General features: G+C 48.2%; 4 protein-coding genes across 4 annotated transcripts; 3 read left to right on the top strand and 1 right to left on the bottom strand.

Moving 5' to 3' along the window:
* Positions 1-1131: 1131 nt before the first annotated feature.
* LOC136545161 (reticulon-like protein B8) lies at positions 1132-3201 on the bottom strand. Its single transcript, XM_066537189.1, has 6 exons — positions 3044-3201; positions 2403-2614; positions 2107-2290; positions 1876-2017; positions 1648-1717; positions 1132-1531 (listed from the first exon to the last, which is right to left on the bottom strand). The coding sequence occupies exons 2-6, from the start codon at positions 2599-2601 to the stop codon at positions 1368-1370; spliced, it is 759 nt and encodes a 252-aa protein (XP_066393286.1). The 5' UTR covers positions 2602-2614; positions 3044-3201; the 3' UTR covers positions 1132-1367.
* Positions 3202-4596: 1395 nt separating this feature from the next.
* LOC136545159 (protein FAR-RED IMPAIRED RESPONSE 1-like) lies at positions 4597-7853 on the top strand. Its single transcript, XM_066537187.1, has 3 exons — positions 4597-4979; positions 5135-5242; positions 5348-7853. The coding sequence occupies exon 3, from the start codon at positions 5351-5353 to the stop codon at positions 7448-7450; it is 2100 nt and encodes a 699-aa protein (XP_066393284.1). The 5' UTR covers positions 4597-4979; positions 5135-5242; positions 5348-5350; the 3' UTR covers positions 7451-7853.
* A 106-nt stretch (positions 7854-7959) lies between these two features.
* On the top strand, positions 7960-9060 carry LOC136545160 (uncharacterized). The gene has a single exon (XM_066537188.1). It carries the CDS (start codon positions 8055-8057, stop codon positions 8877-8879), a length of 825 nt encoding a protein of 274 aa, XP_066393285.1. The 5' UTR covers positions 7960-8054; the 3' UTR covers positions 8880-9060.
* A 1859-nt stretch (positions 9061-10919) lies between these two features.
* On the top strand, positions 10920-12284 carry LOC136545158 (oxygen-evolving enhancer protein 2, chloroplastic-like). Its single transcript, XM_066537186.1, has 3 exons — positions 10920-11264; positions 11385-11668; positions 11833-12284. Exons 1-3 carry the CDS (start codon positions 11039-11041, stop codon positions 12091-12093), a joined length of 771 nt encoding a protein of 256 aa, XP_066393283.1. The 5' UTR covers positions 10920-11038; the 3' UTR covers positions 12094-12284.
* The last annotated feature ends 5598 nt before the right edge of the window (positions 12285-17882 follow it).

The raw sequence follows: 17882 nt of genomic DNA, 5'->3' as shown, positions 1-17882 counted from the left end.
ATTTGCATGCATGAAGCTTGGCATCAGTGCGCACTGCGCCACTGCGCAGGAGATCACGGCACCCCAGTACTGGTGGGCCACCGCGGGGGCTTGTCCGTCCGAGTTGGCGCGCGGCGCCCCACCGGGCTGAGGCGGTGCTCATGGCGAGCGTCCGGCGGCGCACGGCCGCCACGTGGTGGAGCGGCGCGGTGCACGTTCCGTCCTCAGCCCCGCGTGCACGCCGCCGCGCCATGGTGGACATCCAAGGACAGGACAGCAAGGATGTGTGAGTGTGACCATTGTGCGTGCCAACCCAAAAGTGGGCGGGCGTACTGGGCTCTGCGGAGCAGCCGACGAGGAAACCTCAGCCCAGAGGTAGCGGGGCCGAGAGCCCACGCAAAGTGAGCGTTCGCTCGGCCCGGTAAATGATGTGGTATATCTGTTTGGAAAAAAAGTCCACATTATCTTCCTCAACTTTTGTGAAAGTCTGATTTTCCTCGCTGAATGCTAAAACCCGGTAAACCACCTCCCTAGACTTTTTTATATTATTCTATAACTAAGTTATACATGATCCAATGAGTATAAAATTTTTACTACAGTTCAAGCATACAATAATTATACCACCATAAAATTTCACCACAATTGGACCATAGAAACTGTAGCTATGAATGAATTATAGAAAAACATAGATCTAAAGTTACAGCAAAAAATTTGTAATAAAACATATCATATTATATGTTCACTGTGTAGATCTACTCATGTGGAGTCCAACAAAATTGGAGTTTTCATTTCATGATTTTTGTGTGATTTACTATAATTTTTTAAAGATTCAGCCGAAATAAATAAAAAATAAAAAGAAGTGAATTCCTCTGGAAAACAAGCAACGGCAGTTTTCGAAAAGGGCGACACAGCCGACTAATTTCCAAGGAAGAAAGATGAGCATGAAAGGAAGTAACTTTTCCAAAAAGTGCTACGGTAGCCATCACATCGAATCTTGTGATATGTGCATGGAGCATTAAATATAGATGAAAAAAACTAATTGCACAGTTTTGTTGGAAATTGCGAGACGAACGTTTTGAGCCTAATTAGTCCATGATTGAACAATAATTGTCAAATAAAAACGAAAGTGCTACAGTAGCCAAATTCCTAAAATTCGCGAACTAAACACAGCCTAAATATATCATATCATTACACAAGCATGTAGCAGCAGCAGCAGCTGCTGCGGTTATTCTCTGTACAGAACAACTGTCGATCTCTGTCCGGTAGAGGAGAGATGAAAGCTGAAGCAATCATAGATTAGATTACTGATTACACAGCAGGCAGCAGGGCAACCTGGCTCGCTCGCCCTGCTCCTGCTGATGAAGCAGGGAGGGAATGGATGGATGGAACTAGTCGCTCTTCCTGAACTTGCTGACGCCGCCCTTGAGGATGCCCTTGGTGTCCAGCTTGCGGTACTGGCTCTGCACCACGCCCAGCATGTTGTACAGGAAGTCGTCCACCTGGTCCTGGTACCTCTCGTACAGCACCGGCAGCGTGTGCGCGCACACGAACCCTGAAACCAACCACACCATCCGTCAGCAGCTATAAGCAGTTGCCAGACAGCAAACAGAATATTCAGATTTCAGAACTGTAACCCTGAAAGCACTGCCAGAATTCAGAAATCATTACCGACGTAGATGACCGTCAGGAAGTTGCAGAAGCTGCCGACGATGGCCGCCGCGAAGAACCCAGCGATAACCTTATATTAATTACCATTACCAATGGTAAACAATATATATACAGGAAAGCAAGCTCAGCAGACAGTGTGACGATAGCTACTGCAATTCTGCAAAATGTTCAGTGGAGAGATGCATGCAGAGTCGACTACAGAGCAGCACCACGGACGGCATCACTTACGATGAGCAACTGCTTGAGGTCTCGTCCGCAGGACACGTCCTGGAGGTAGCCCAGCGCCCTGTTCACCTGGGCGCCGGCGGCCGCGCCGGCGTTCGCGAACAGCTCCTCCGGCAGCTGCACGCGAGGCACGCTGGAAGGGGACCTAGTGGAATGGATAACGTGGAATGGATAGCGTTGAGCAGTACGTACTGGACGGCGAATGTGGTGTGGCCCAGGCGAATGGATACGTACCCTTTGCTGAGCACGGCGGCGAAGGTGGCCCAGGCGAACTGGACGGCCATGCCGAGCGCGAGCAGGAAGCAGAGGATGGTGAGGAAGTGGTAGTCCAGCCACTCGAAGAAGACCCACACCAGCGTCGCCACGCCCAGCACGCTGGACGAGATCTTCTTGTTCCGCCACAGCAGCACGTCGGCGGCTGCAGCCATCCATCGTCAGTCATCATCATTCATCACGAGGATTAATTTGCAGACAGACAGTCAGCCACTTGATGACATCACTACGTTGCTACTTGTGGGTGCAATACGTACATTTCCCGCCGCCCAGCACGTGGTGGACCGACTTCTTCCTGTTCTCGCTGCCGCCGAACAGCTTCTTGGCCTGCTCGGAGATGGAGGAGCCGTCGCCGTCGTCCAACCGGACCGACTTCTGCTTCGGGAGGTTCTCCGCGATGGTCTCCATGATGTTACCCATCAGGTCCGCAGCCGCGTTCTCTGAATGCTCCGCCATCTTCGATCCTGCCCTGGAATCACGAAACACGTGTACGTACAGGTTAGATGCAGAATCAGTCAGTCAGCGTGAGTCACAGCCAATCAGCCATATGCCTCTTTCTTCTACCTGTAAATTTTCTAAAACAGAGTAACAGACAGGTCTGCTGCACAAAGGCCTAAAAGCAAGATACACCCTTGAAAAATAGCTCCCTGGTGCTGCTGGGGCGATTAGTTGAATAAGAGATCAAAAAGCGCACGTGGCGTATTACTCTCAACTCTGAATTAATAGCCTGAATCCTGAACAGCTCAGGAACTCTAAAGAATTCCTGAACAGCTCAGCCTTCCTCTTTGTCCACCTCCACGGCGGATTCTTAATTCAGGTCCAGCCGTCCAGGTTGCAGAAAAGCTAAAGCAACCAACTAGCCGGCAAAAACGAATTGGATAAGGCTTGTATAAATTACCGGAGGAGAAGGATGAACAGCGGTTCAACGCGATGAGCTCGAATTGAGGCGCCCTGTTCTTGTGGGACGATGACAGTAGGTATCGGGGATTCCTGCTCACCAATGGCGAGGCAGAGCAGCCGGGGGAGGAGACCGGGAGAGGAAAGGTAGATGGGGGAAGAGCAATTAGTTCATCGACAGGGACAGCCGGACAGGTGGGCCACGGGGCCCACTATCCTGATTGGGCTGTGTGTGGGCTCACGGCGTCCTCCTGGCAGCCATACGTTTCGCTGGCGTGGGCCATGCCTGTCAGTGATATTTTCCTCCACCGTCGACATACACACTGCAGCCATACGTTTAGCAAGAAAGTGTGGACCAAAGCCCACACGAGCCCCCGTGATGCCCGTAACGCTTCATGGGCCGTGGCCTGCCGACGGCCCAACGTGGGTTGGGCTGAAAAACCCTTTTTTTTTTTTTGGAAAATTCAATATCCGAAAAGTATCATTGAAAGTATGCTCATTCGTAAAATAACACCGAAAGAATGAACCATTATCTGAAAATACCATTCCATTAAGTTTTGAGATAACGCTGTGAACTTCTATTCTCCTCTGCCCACATGAGATCTCCATGGCTCCACGCAGCCGCCGTGTCCATGCTCCACAGCATATATAGTAGGTAGTAGCATGTCCAATTCTACATCTCCATCCTCACACCTGACGCGAGACCTCCATGGCTCCACGTCTGCCATGTCCATGCTCCTCTGGCTCAACAACATCCCGCAACGTCAGTGACAACCCCAAGCCAGAGGTCGTCATTTATGACCTGGTGAGTAATGGTGACCTGCTTCTGCTGAACGGCGATGCCAAGGGCTGCTCGCCCTGGGGCTTTGGACAGCAGCTTGCAGCCGGTTTTGTACTCGCCGCCGTTCACCACGCACAGGTACCATATTGAACCAGCGGTTGCAGGTCCTGTCCGTCACCACATTCACGGAAAAAGGGGCAGAGCTATATGGTGACGAGTTGCTGCACTTGCATCCTTGTGGCCGACAATGGTGGGCTGTCCCATCGCGCCTGCACCAGGTGATGGAGAAGGATGACGCCGAGCAGAAGCTAGCGCGCGTGCCACCCATGCCCATGGCTTGTCGCGTCCTCTCTGCTGCGGGTTAGCACGCCTCCCCTCCACAGCCGGGGAGCAGGAGCCACGCCTGGTGGGTCTTTGGCACAGCTCGACGTACGGATGGCCTCAGCACGACGAGCTCGACGTATGCGTGCGGCGAGACGAAGCAATACGCCACAGCCAAGTCCTCGATCGGCCACCACCTCTCTGCCGGGCATCTCCATCTCCATCTCCGTCTGAGTGAAGTCGAGCGAGGAGTGGAGAGGGCTTGGCCGGCGCTTGAAATGAGCGACCGTGCAACATGCCAAGGGGATTGGTGAGAGGATGACGAGTGGGACCGTTCTATCTGAGCGAAACGGAGTGAGTGTGAGGTAGACGATAGAATGAAATAGATTATTGCTTTCAATGGTATTTTACGTTAGTTAACGCCGAACTATCGTGGTATTTTGCAGATGTCATGTCTTGCGATGGAATTTTGCGGATGTCACGGGCTTTGGATGCTATAGAACCATTTCTTTAATTTTTTACTTGCTTGGGCTGAAAAACCAACGTTCCGTGCTGTTCGTTCCCCGGGCTTGCTGAACGCTCGCTCACCGTCACCGGCCACCACTCGCTCCGCCGGCCGCCGCAGCCGCACCTCCCGGGCGGGCACACCCTCTCCTCGGTCCGCACCCGCGGGAGCATTTCTGCGCCTCGGCGATCCCTGCGTCTGCGTCTGCGCCCCCTGGGGAAACCCGTCCGATATCCGCGCCGCTGAAGAAGCGACGGCGGCGGGGGCGATTCGTGCGGCCCGCCCCGCTCACGGCGAGGAGAGGCGTAATCGAGGATCCTCGTGCTGCAGGTGCGTGTTTCTCTAGATCTGGGGCAGGGTTCGTCGTTTGTGCGTGGTGCCGTGTAGCAGAAGATCCGATTTCGATTGGGATCCTTGCCTCACCATTTCGGTCGTCCTGCTACCGCTGTTTATTCGTCTTCTGAACATTCTGCCTTACATTGTAGCCGATCCTGTATTCGTGTTCACTGAGCACTGGAATCATGTCTCTGAAGGCCTGAAGCTGCACAACCAGAAGCCATCTACGTTTCTATTGGATACAGAACACCTGCCTGGTTGGTTGATGCCTATACCTTTGCTTCTACTACACCAGTTCTGTTCTGCGTCTTTCTGGATTGGGCTCTAAATAGGCGGTTCTCTTGATTTCCTGGCGTTTCTAGGTAATGGCCGAAATCGAACCCCTAAAAGTGGTAGTGTACGGAGGCAATGCAGACCTACAGACGTCTGGTGGTGAGGATGAGTTTGTCGCCTTAGCAGGCAATGGATCCACAGATGCGGCGCAGGAAGATAACGCGGATCTGCAAGCAGTTGATGCGGAGGGTGAGTTTGTCAACGAGGAGATAAGATTCATGGAGCCAGTGAAGGGAATGCTATTTGATAGCGAGAACGACGCGATCGCGTTCAGTCAGAGATATGCTCGGGCGAAGGGGTTCGCTATAACACGGAGGACCTCCAAAACCATGGACGAGAAGTTGCAATATTTCACTCTCGCTTGCAACAGACAGGGGAAAGCTCAGTGCAGCACCAGCTCCAGAAATAAATCGAAACAGAATCCCTCCACAAAAACACAGTGTCCAGCTAAACTGAATTTTAGACTTCATGGCCCTGACAAGTTCTGCTTAACTTCACTCATACTCGAGCACAACCATGATTTGAGTCCAAGCGAGACAGGGGTCATTGTGTGCCGGAACAAGACAACTGGGGTGAGTGCTAAAAGAAGAAGGCTAGAGTCAAGTGGCAGGTCAGAAGTTTGTGCAAACAATGCGCAAGGTGGAGGCTTTGAAAATCCACAGCTTGGTGAGAATGAGTGCACAGACAATTCTAAAGAGGAAACATGGCTGAAGTTTAGTGCCGAAGATACACATGTGCTTTATCAATACTTCTTCCGCATGCAGTCCAAGAATCCAAACTTTTTCTATGCCATGGACTTTGACGAAAATTCCCAGCTGAGGAATGTTTTCTGGGCAGACGCAAGAAGTAGGGCTGCATATGAATCTTTCTCGGATGTTGTGAAGTTTGACATGGCCTACCTAACAAACAAGTATGAAGTGCCTCTTGCCTCTTTCGTTGGTGTAAATCAACATGGACAACCAATTCTTCTGGGCTGCGGCCTACTGTCAAATCAGAACACAGAATCTTTTGTATGGTTGTTCAAATCCTGGTTAGCTTGTATGTCTAACAAACCACCAAAAGGCATGATTACCGATCAGTGCGATGAAATGCAGGCTGCTGTTGAGCAAGTTTTTCCTCAAACTTACCATAGCTGGTGTCTGTTGAGTATCATGAAGAAAATCCCTGAAAAGCTCCGTGGACTTTCAAAGTTAGAAGACATTAAATTCACTTTCTCAAATGTAATCTATGAATCACTGACAAAAGGTGAATTTGGGAAAGGTTGGATTGAGATGATCAGCAAGTTTGGCCTTCAAGGCAATGACTGGCTTATTCAGCTGTGCATTAATTGGCAAAAATGGGCACCTGCTTATATAAAAGATACCTTTTGGGCTGGCATGGCTGTCACAAAAGAGCGTGAAAGTGAATATGCTTTGTCTGATGGATATGTCAGTTCCGGAACGACAATAAACCAGTTTCTGGAAAAATACAGCAAAGCACTAAGAGATATGGCTGAGAAGGAAAAAGATGCTGATTTTAAGTCTTCTCAGGAAGTGGCATCTTGCATCACTCATTATGATATTGAGAAGCAGTTCCAGTTAGTATACACAAATAAAAAATTTGAAGAATTTCAGGAGCAGTTAAAAGGTAAAATTTACTGTTATCCAAAACTTGTGAAACAAGAAGGTACATCTTACACATTCAATGTTGCTCAAGATGTTAAAATCAGGGAGCAACAACTTACATTGGACTTCTGTGTCTGGTTTAACGGAGATGGGTGTGATGTGAAATGCGCATGCCATCATTTTGAATTTCGAGGAATCTTGTGTTGCCATATCATCTCTGTACTTACTCTAATGAAGATCAAAGAAGTGCCCTCCAAGTATGTTCTGCAGAGGTGGAGAAAGGGTTTGGAGCGTAGGCACACCTCTATTGCGTGCTCGTCTGATGAGAATGTGAACGCACCAATTGCACAGCGTTTTGATGTGTTATGCAAATCGTTCTATGATGTCGCAGAGAAGGCTGCGACATCTGATGCACTGTTCGAGTCAGTGATGGATGGCCTTGCACAACTGAAAGGAAAGGTCAAGGCACAGGATGCTGCCCTTAACACGAGTGGTCATGCATCAGAGCGTCAAGACATGGAGATATGATGATGAGTTCCTTTCTCCTGACGTGACATGAATATCTGAAAGTTTTCTGTTGTTCCAATGCACTGTAAAGATATATCTAGCGTCTTTTATATCTGGAATTGCAAGTAGTAGTGGACCACGCTGTTCGCTTGATCGTATCAGCCATGCTTATCAGCTATGATACGGTGTTTTTCTCTCACAACAAAACAGCATCAGCCGGCTTATAAGCCACAGAAACGATCAAGCGAATAGGGGTAGTCAAGTCTGTTTCTCCTGACATGCCATGGATATCGGACATTTTTCTGTCGTTCCAATGTAGTGTAAAGATATATCTAGCGTCTTCTATGTCTAAGTTTTCTGTTGTTCCAATGAACCATGAGTGGAACTTGAATTCTATATTTAGCTGGCTATATATATGCCTGAATTTCTGTTGTTTAGAGCTATTCCCAGCTTCTCACGGCAAGCTGATCATTTTGCCGTGCTGCCATTAAACATGCATATCACTAAATTTAGCTTCATCGTTTTATTTTCGATTCTTATATATATCCTGGGCAATCTTCCATCTCTGTTTGCAGCCCTCCATTTTGCTGGGTTTGGAATCTCGATTCCACGGGAGAAAGTCACAATGAGGCCTCTCGGCTCCGTGACTCTCCTGGCCGTTTTTTTGTCTTTCCACCTCCATCTTTGTGCATCCTCACGCCTCCTCGCCGAACGTCCCTCGGCGGCTCCAAATGGCCAACGCCATCTTGCCGAACGTCCCGCGGCGGCTCCAAATGGCCAACGCCATCTCGCCGAACGTCCTGCGGCGGCTCCGAATGGCCAGGCAGCAGCAGGTGCACCGGCGCCGGTTCCTCCCGCCGGGTCGCCGGAGAACATCGGGGCCAACCTCCCGGTGAGCATGCCCGCCAACAAGCCGGCCAATGTCCCAGCTTACGGCAACCTTCCACCGGAGGTGCTGGCGAAGCTCCCGGCCAACGTGCCGCCGGACTTGCTGACCAGCATCCCGCCGGAGACGCTGGCCAACATCGAGGCGTCGCAGGGGCAGCTGCAGACGAGCGAGATCCTGGCCACCATCCCGGCGGTGCAGGGCCAGCTGCCGGCGAACCTGCCGCCCGAGGTGCTGGCCAAGCTCCCGGCGGTGCAGAACCATCTGCCGGCGAACATCACGCCCGAGATGCTGGCCAGCCTCGTCGCGGCGCAGCAGCAGACTGCCGGCCAGCCTGGGGCGGCGGCTCTCCCCACCGACATCCCGGAGATCCCCAAGATGCCCGACTTCTCTGGCCTCGCCAACATCTCGTTCCCGCCGATGCCGTCGGGGCCTAAGATGCCGCAGCTGCCGCCCAACTTCTCGCTGTTTGGGTACGAGGTCCCCATCCCCAAGTTCATCAGCAAGATGGTCGACGGCAATGGCGGTGGTGACGGCGGCGGCGGCGGCGGCGGGCAAAACTGACGCCAATCTTTGTTCGATGTCAGTGCTTCAGTGCCATCTAGGCTGTCAATTACAAATTAATAACAGAAGTTTCGCCATGCTTTTGAGTTCTAATGTGATCATTTTGCGATTCTTTTCGTTTGGGTGATGTCTGGCCGGAAAGGTGTAATCTGATGGACTATGTTCTTGTCATTTGTCTATATATCTTTGCTCATTTGCTAAACATATGCAGGTTGAAAAGCATTGCAATTTTGCTACTACTTGCAGTGCATTCTTGTCTCAGTTGAACATTATTTGGAGGTGGTAGGCATAAAGTGTCCGCCTCCGTTAACCATTAATGGAGGCAACCACTTGTCCCCAAGGGCAGCCAGCCATTAACGGAGGCGACACCCTATTGTGCCCGCCTCCGTTAATAGGAGGGCAGTGTCTCGCAAAATCATTTGTGTAGTATTGGTAGGATCCCCTTGTCTTAATCCTTTACCTGGTTTAAAAAACTTACTTTCTTCACCATTTAGGTTCACTCCAATAGAGCCATCCCTAACTGACTTATCCAGCTAATCCAAATAGGACTGAAACCTCTTAATTCTAAGATCTCAAATATGAAATCTCAGCTAACTTGGTCTTATAATAATACCAGGTTCCTTAGAAGAATTTGAACTATGCACCCTGAATATTTGTACCCTGAATAAAAACACTTTGGTGTGGGGACACTAATCTTTCTATGATCTTACCTAACCTAAGAGTAAGAACTTTGGAGAAGATTTTAAAACTACAATTAATAAGACTAATGGGTCTAAAGTTCTCCACAGACTTAACCTCCTTCCACTCTGGAATAAGAGATAGCATTGCAAAATTTAATCTGCATAGGTCTAAATTACCCTTAAAGAAATCCTCAAACATGGCTAACAAATCCGTCTTAATAAGATCCCAAAACTTATGATAAAACATAAAGGAAAGCCCATCTGGTCCTAGAGCACCTTTAGCATATCAACTCCAAACTACATCCTTTATTTCATTCTCAGAAAGAGGAGATATCAACAAATCATTTTCACTAACTAACACTCTCTCATCTTGTTCCCAAAAATCATGAGATAGGGGAATCTTCAGTTTGTCTTCCTTTTTAAACAGGTCTTTATAAAAGGCTAAAGCAATGTCCATCATCATACCTTTCTGATCTTCAACTAGACCATAGGACCTTCTAAAGCATCCACCCTTTTTCTCAGTACTTCATTCATTCAAAAGATTTGAAAACTTTAAGGTAAGATGGAACATCTTAGGTGTGTAGTGGCATTGGACCTGTCATGGATGGAACAATCCACTGACTTGGTGGACTTCATGAAAGAAACATATCGATCGACACATGGGTCGTTAGAAAGCGCGGTGGAATGATGAACTTATTTTGACGTGGGAAAAGTCGTACGGAGTGTATTTGAACTCTTAAGTTCTCTTATAGTTTAGTGCAGTGGAATGATGAACTTATTTTGACGTGGGAAAAGTCGTACGGAGTGTATTTGAACTCTTAACTTCTCTTATAGTTTAGTGCGGTGGAATGATGAACTTATTTTGACGTGGGAAAAGTCGTACGGAGTGTATTTGAACTCTTAAGTTCTCTTATAGTTTGTTGACAATTGCTAAAAAAAATTAAAATCAATATATTATTGGAGCAACTTTGAATACAAATCTATTGACACGAGTTTTATTTCGTAAACTTGTGTATAATTTGACTATTTGTGAATCGAAATTCATAAAATGTGACCCTTTTTCAGTCAGAATTTGCTTGCTTATCATTCAGGACAGGGTAATGAAATTTTAAGCCAAATTAGATCACCCTAGCGTGTGGTACAACCAGCAGGTAGCCGTAGACGAGAGCAGAGACACCGTGACAGTGCTGCCAAACGGGGAGAGCCAGTAGTGTGTGTTGGCCCAAACATCGCGATCCGACGTGGCCCAGTGGCGCGTCGCGGAGCCTTATCCCGCGGCGTCGCCCCTGATCCAAACTCCATCCGCTGGGGCGCCGCGCACCACAAGTAGGCGCGCCCCGGCGACCCCACCGCCGCCTCCCCTCGTTAACACGCCGCGGCCTAACACACCCGCGCCCGCCCGCGCTAGTGCCATCCACACTCTTCTCCCAGTCCGGAGGCAGGCGGCAAAAAGCAAGCAAAGAAAGCAGCTTGGTAGCCATGGCGTCCACCTCCTGCTTCCTCCACCAGTCCACCGCCCGCCTCGGCGCGTCGCCGCGCGTCGCAGCCCCGCGCAGCAGCCAGCTGTTCGTCTGCAAGGCCCAGAAGCAGGACGCCGCCGCGGATCAGAGCGACGTCTCTCGCCGCGCCGCGCTCGCGCTCGTCGCCGGCGTCGCCGCCGTCGGCGCCAAGGTGAGCCCCGCCGCCGCCGCCTACGGAGAAGCAGGTACGTAACTAACGGAACCACCGGCCGGCGTCCTTAATTCATCTCTTACCTTAGTTAATTAGCCTGATGAGTGCCTGACGACTGATCCGCGTGCGTGCATCGATGGATCGGCATCGGCAGCCAACGTGTTCGGCAAGGTCAAGACGAACACGGAGTACATCGCGTACAGCGGCGACGGGTTCAAGCTGCTGATCCCGTCCAAGTGGAACCCCAGCAAGGAGCGGGAGTTCGCGGGGCAGGTGCTCCGCTACGAGGACAACTTCGACGCCAACAGCAACGTGTCCGTCATCATCCAGCCCACCTCCAACAAGACCATCACCGAGTACGGCTCCCCCGAGGAGTTCCTCTCCCAGGTCGACTTCCTGCTCGGCAAGCAGGCCTTCGGCGGCAAGACCGACTCCGAGGTCCGTAACAACCTTGCTAGCTAGCTACTTTGTGTTGTTCGCCTCGCCCGCCGCCATGGCCATGCTCGTCGTCTCTGTGTGGCTGGCTCTGCTTGCTTGCTTGGTGCTTATTGCCATCGTCATCGATCTGCTTGCCTGCCTAGCTTACACGCATGCTGTTGCAGGGTGGGTTCGAGACCGGCGCTGTGGCCACCGCCAACGTCCTGGAGAGCTCCACGCCCGTGGTGGACGGCAAGCAGTACTACAGCGTGTCGGTGCTGACGAGGACGGCGGACGGAGACGAGGGCGGCAAGCACCAGCTCATCACGGCCACCGTCTCCGACGGCAAGCTCTACATCTGCAAGGCGCAGGCCGGCGACAAGAGGTGGTTCAAGGGCGCCAGGAAGGGCGTCGAGAAGGCCGCCGCCTCCTTTAGCGTCGCATAATATAATGTAATTGTGCATCGATCGGGATTACTATTTCTTTGATGGTTTGGTTTCATCAGGGATGCACTGCACGCACCGTGTGTACGTAGAGAGCTAGGCCCTGGCCTGGCTGAGCATGCTTGTTTATGTGTGTGTTCCTTTGATTGTACATGAGAACAGCAAAGACTAAGAAGAGCCCCATTTCCATGCAAGGATCCATCCATATATTTCTACAGGTACATAGCTCTGCTTTGTTTAACAAATCTTAGTACTAATAGTGCTTCGTTTCGGTTTTTTAATCTTACTGCTGCCATAGCTCTGCTTATTTTAGCCAGAGATTCTAAAAAGCAGTTTGCATGCATGAGACTAGATTGTGTGGAAGCTAAGTGTTTTAAATCTCAAACAAACATACAACACCAATGCAAGGTTTTGTGCGAGTTGGACTTTTGTGTAAGCAATGGGGAAGGGATTCGATCGAGAACAGAAAGACAATCGAGAGGGAGATGTAGTTCGGAGGAATGGTTAGTACAAGTTTTATGTCTCCAAAAACAGCTTATCGTTCCCTTTCCAACTCATCATATCCTTTATAGCTATTACACAAAATCTGAGTGAACCTGAAAGCTGCTGAAATCATGGATGTCACTGTTGACACCGTTTCAAATGAACTGACTGACAAAATCGTGGAGGAAAGGCAGGTGCGGACTGGTACTGTTGTTTCTTCATGTGGGGATAAAGAAAAAGAGGTGGACAATACTCCGGTTGAGATCGAAATGCTTCAAGCTGAAGATGCTTCTTTGGTTAAGGAAAGTTTGGGGATTGGGAGTTATTCTGTTTGTGCTAGATTGGTTAGTTTTGAAGATATGGAGGGGAAGGGTGGCTCAGATTTGTTGCCTGGTTCAGCCAGTATGGCATATATATTGAAGCTGGTTCAGATTTGGCTGCTGCACAGAAATTTGATACGGAGGAGTCCAACAACAATACACGAATGCTAGCTGCTGCTGCTATTCCAGAAGTTATGGTCTCCACTAGTCGTGCAAGTCCAAGACTGTACGCTCATCTGATGAACACACTCTTTCAGAACAGAACTAAATTTACATTTGATTTAAAAAAAACAGTGTATTTTTAGCAAGTACGTCGTTCCATTTCTGATAATTCTATCCATACCTGTTTATATTTATATTTGATTTTTTTCAATATAAAATTCATCCAGTTGGATCAGGTCAAGTTCTGCCTCTTTTTCTTGAGCCTTTTCCCTGTGTATCATTAAAAAAGATAGCATTTTCCTATAGGCCACTAAAAAGTTCGGACTTACCTAGGTGCCATGACACTCTATTTTTTTTGCCCCCAAGCCATTCCGTCCATTTTCGCTGGTAACGGTGTGTAACGACGAGGAGAAAAGACCGAAGTGCCCTCAGTCTAGGAAGGATGAGTGAAATTGCCGTTTGCCCTGTGTGCCACTCCCTGACCAAGCGTTTGAGCGCCAAGATGGCTGACGTGGGCAAGTTTTTTGGCGCCAAAGGCACTGGGCTTGGCGCCAAAGAGACCCCGCTTGGTGCTATAAATAGTCCCTCAGCCCTCCCTTCCCACTCATTCTTCTTCTTTTTGTCTCTCCTGCTACCTTGCTGCCAGTGCCATGTCTCAAGCGTCAAGCAGCTATGGGAGGAGGCCCAGGCGGGTCATGTGCCCCAACTGTAGTGTGCTAGCTAATCGATTCATATCGATGACTACAAAGAACCACAATCGTACTTTCCACAAGTGCCCGTACTTTGCAGTTCGTTTTTCTTCCTTGCTCATTCATTCATAGGTTGTTCTTTATTCCCTGTTTGGTGCTAATCTGTTGATGCTGTTGTTTATAGGCCGGAGGGTGCCAGTTTTATCAATGGGAGGACGAAATGGAGGACACTGTTGTGCACCCACCTAAAGCACCTGCTCCATTACAGGCCATTCCTCTGCAGGCAGTGGCAGCACCAGCTCCTATCTCTACAGCAGCTCCTCTGGCCATCGTCCATGAAGATTCCCTGTCGGCTAGAATTGTAGGTTATGCAGTAGTGGAAGATAGGGTTCTTCAGCAGCTTAGGTGGATTGAAAAGCTGGTGTTTGTGTGCATCTTTCTTGCTTTGTATGCTATCATGAAAAAGTAAGGCCCTATGTATGCAGACTGTGTATGTGTGTGTTTGAATGAAGACTAGTGATGCATGAATGAATGGTTTTCATCAGAGTTATGATCTAATTTATGATAACATAGTAATTCTGACATCTAAAAAAAATAACATCTCACAAAGTTTCATCTAACCAATAGAGTTCCATCTCATAGGCATTCATCTCACATCACAGTTTCATCTTATATCACAGTCATGCCAAAATAAAGTGATAGCAAAGCAGCAGTAGTTTTTGCAGCCAAATCACCAAAATAACAACTAAACACAGGTGGTTTTCATTTAAACCCTACCTTCTTCTTGCTCCTGGTATTAGAAGCTGGGCTGGCTGGGCTGGCTGGGCAGGCTGGCACAATTGAAAGCTTTTTTGGTGTAAGCTTCTTCTTCAACCCTATCTTCTTCCTTGGTGAAGGTTGGGGCAAAACAACCTCCATTGGTTCTGTCTGCACAGTCTCTTCACGAAATAGGGCAAGATACACAGGCTGGGGCAAAACAGTGTCATTGGAACCAGTTCCAGGCCTGTTATAGTCAAGTACCAGGAAAGGTCAAGCACACAGTTTCATCAAAAAGTGCAAATGCAGAATTGGATCATGCTTACCTACTAGTCTGGGAATTTGTATGACATGTTGATGTACTGGTAGCTGGGCCCTTACTTTTCTTGGTAGCTGATGTACTGGTAGCTGGACCCTTTGATGAAGAAGATGATTTCCTCTTCCTCTTCTGGTGTGTAGCATTGGCCACTGCCTCATTGTGTGGGAAAATCATGCCTGATGCAAGAGTTTTCACAACAAGGCTAGTCTCTGTATTATAACTTGCTACTTTCTTCTGCCTTTTCTTTGGGAGACCCCTGCAAAGGACAAGTTTACAGTTAGTACATGTATTTAATTTATAGGACAAATGAAAATAAAGTACATGTTTACCTTTCAGTCTCCATTGCAGTAATATCTTCTGGGTTCCCATTCTTGCAGGTGTACCAGTGGTGGCCTAACTCATGGCATATAGGACACTCATGCTTCTTTGACTTCTTCTTACTGCCTCCCTCAACAGCTGACTTCATCCTGTTCTTCCTCCTACCACCAGTGGACTTGAGACATGGAGGGTGCATGAAGAAGCCATGTGTTGCTTTGGGCCATATGGAATTGTCAGGAATGCATGGGATAGAGCCTGCATAGGCATCCTTGAACTTCTAGACAGAGAAGAAATCATCTACATAATCTTCTAGTCTTGCACCTGGAATTGAGGTGATGTAGGCAATAGCATGCTTGCAGGGTATTACTGACCCCTGCCAGACTCTACAGGAACAGGTCCTATTTCTTAAGTCCACCACAAACCTAAACCCAGACCCCCCCTTAGCACAAATTTTTGCAACACCTTCAGGAGAGCTTGTGATCACTTCAATATCAAGATTGTAACTGTCATCCTTTAGCTTCTGCACAATATGGGGCAAAATCTTTCCTTCAAACTTTCTGGCCACCCTCTTCCTATGGTTCCATTTGATCAATATCTTCTGTCTGATGGTGTCCATCAAGTCATCCAGATGCTTCTGCTTCTCACCCTTTATCCAGTTATTGAAAGACTCAACCAAGTTGTTAGTCACATAATCAACTTTTGAGGCAGTGCCAAACTGGCTCCTAGTCCATAGCTTCTTGTGAGTGTCTTGAAGGTACTTCATAGCTTCTGCTTTGGCAGCAGCCATTGCCTGATAATGCTTATCAAACATATATGGACTCCAAGAATATGCAGAAGCCCACAAGTGCTCATCAAAAACTTTACCACTATATCTCTTCTTGAAATTCTGTACTAGATGGTACATACACTTCCTATGTTCAGCTTCTGGAAACACTTCACTAACTCCATTCATCACTGCCTGGCCACAATCTGTGGAGAAAGTAAGCCCAGGTGGACTGCCTATTGCTTCCTTCAACCTTCCCATGAACCATACCTAATTTTCATTGGTTTCAGAATCTATGACACCTACTGCTACTGGGTACATCCAGTTGTGCCCATCAACTGCACAGGAAATGCACAACTGGCCCCTAAACCTCTCAGTTAAAAATGTGCTATCTACTGCAAGATATGGTCTACAACCTCTAAGAAAGCCATCAACACAAGGTTTAAGTGCAAAAAAGAGTCTATTAAACCTTATCTTGTTATTGATGGTGTGGTGATCAATCACAACCCATGAACCAGGACTGGTTTCCTCTATCTGGGCCTTAAATCTAAAAAGATTGTCAAAACTTTTGTCCCATGGGCCATAAATCTTATCCATGGCAAGTAGTCTACCTTTGTATACTCTTTTGTAGGGCACCACAATCTTGTGCTCATCCTTCAATCTCCTTTGTAGTTCAGTGGCACCCACAGTCCCATCTTCCTTGAGCCAATCAACCACTTGATGACAGACCCAGAACTGAGTCACTCCTACACAGACTCCTTGCCTCCTGGCGCTCTGGCACTGATGGGAAAATGGGTTCCTCTTTATCTGCAAAACAAATATACATTCCACAGTTACTGCATGCATTTGCAATAAGTAATAACAGAACCAAATTACTATCAGTATTTACAAAAAGTACATACACAATACCTTAACAGTTACACCATCCTTCAGAGTTGATGCATGGATTCTCCACGGGCAGCCATCATTCTAGGCAGTGCAGGTTGCCCTATACCTTCCTGTGTCACTTGCCTCAATGTTATAATGGTACTCATGTTTCACAGAATGTGTAGCTAAAGCCAGCTTAAAGGAAGGAATGTCTGAATAAACAGTGCCTACAGCCATAGGAGGGTCCTTCTTGTCATAATAAACATCATGCATTTGTTCAGGTTCTTTATCTTTAATAATATCATCTAAATCCTCTACTTCACTATCATCATCAGACAAGGATTCATCGTCAGAGTCATCACTGTCTGAACCATCAGAACTTTCAGGCCGCCTTTGCTTACTGCAAACTTGACTGTGAGGTTTGGTAGGTGGGGGATGTTGGGGGCCAAGGTCAATGTACAACCCTTCCTCATCAACACCCACATGCTCATTGGATGGGTTTGGGTTAGCCAGATATTCAGGTTCAGCACATTCACTCTGGGTGGCACTCTGGGAGGCATTGCTTGCTTCTGCTCTGGTAGGACAGTGGACTGAAGGAGTGAATGGGGCTTCAACAGAGTTAGCAGGGGGACTAAAATCCCAATTAGGAATCTGAGGCTCACTAGTTGGCCTATTATAGGCAACAGTCAAGAAACAGCACTTTGATTCATTACTTTTAGCAAACATTTCACGCATATCTTGGTCACTCCTTACTTCAACGTTGACCTTACTCTGATTGCAGAAATAAAACAGTCGAGCTACCTCACCGAAATCGGGTGGATACTTGTCAACAACATCACGAACCAGATCTTTGAAGTTAGTAAGCTCAGCATCCACAACTTTGTTCAAAGAAAACCACCGAGCACGCGAATTGGGAGTAACAATCCGCATTTCTAGGTTGAAGCTATTGTCTGCGTCCATCCTACAGATGAACAACAAGGAGCACGCAATCAAGGAGAACGCAAACAACGGGGAACAACACCACAATCAACAAGACGGACCCTAAGCATCCACATTCACAACTACCCGACCTAATCGATCCATACCAAGGAGCATGCAATCTAGGGGGAATAACA

The sequence above is a fragment of the Miscanthus floridulus genome, chromosome 3 (genome assembly GCF_019320115.1).
Source record: "Miscanthus floridulus cultivar M001 chromosome 3, ASM1932011v1, whole genome shotgun sequence".
NCBI classification, from domain to species: domain Eukaryota; kingdom Viridiplantae; phylum Streptophyta; class Magnoliopsida; order Poales; family Poaceae; genus Miscanthus; species Miscanthus floridulus.
This window is presented reverse-complemented; position numbering and strand designations above follow the sequence as displayed.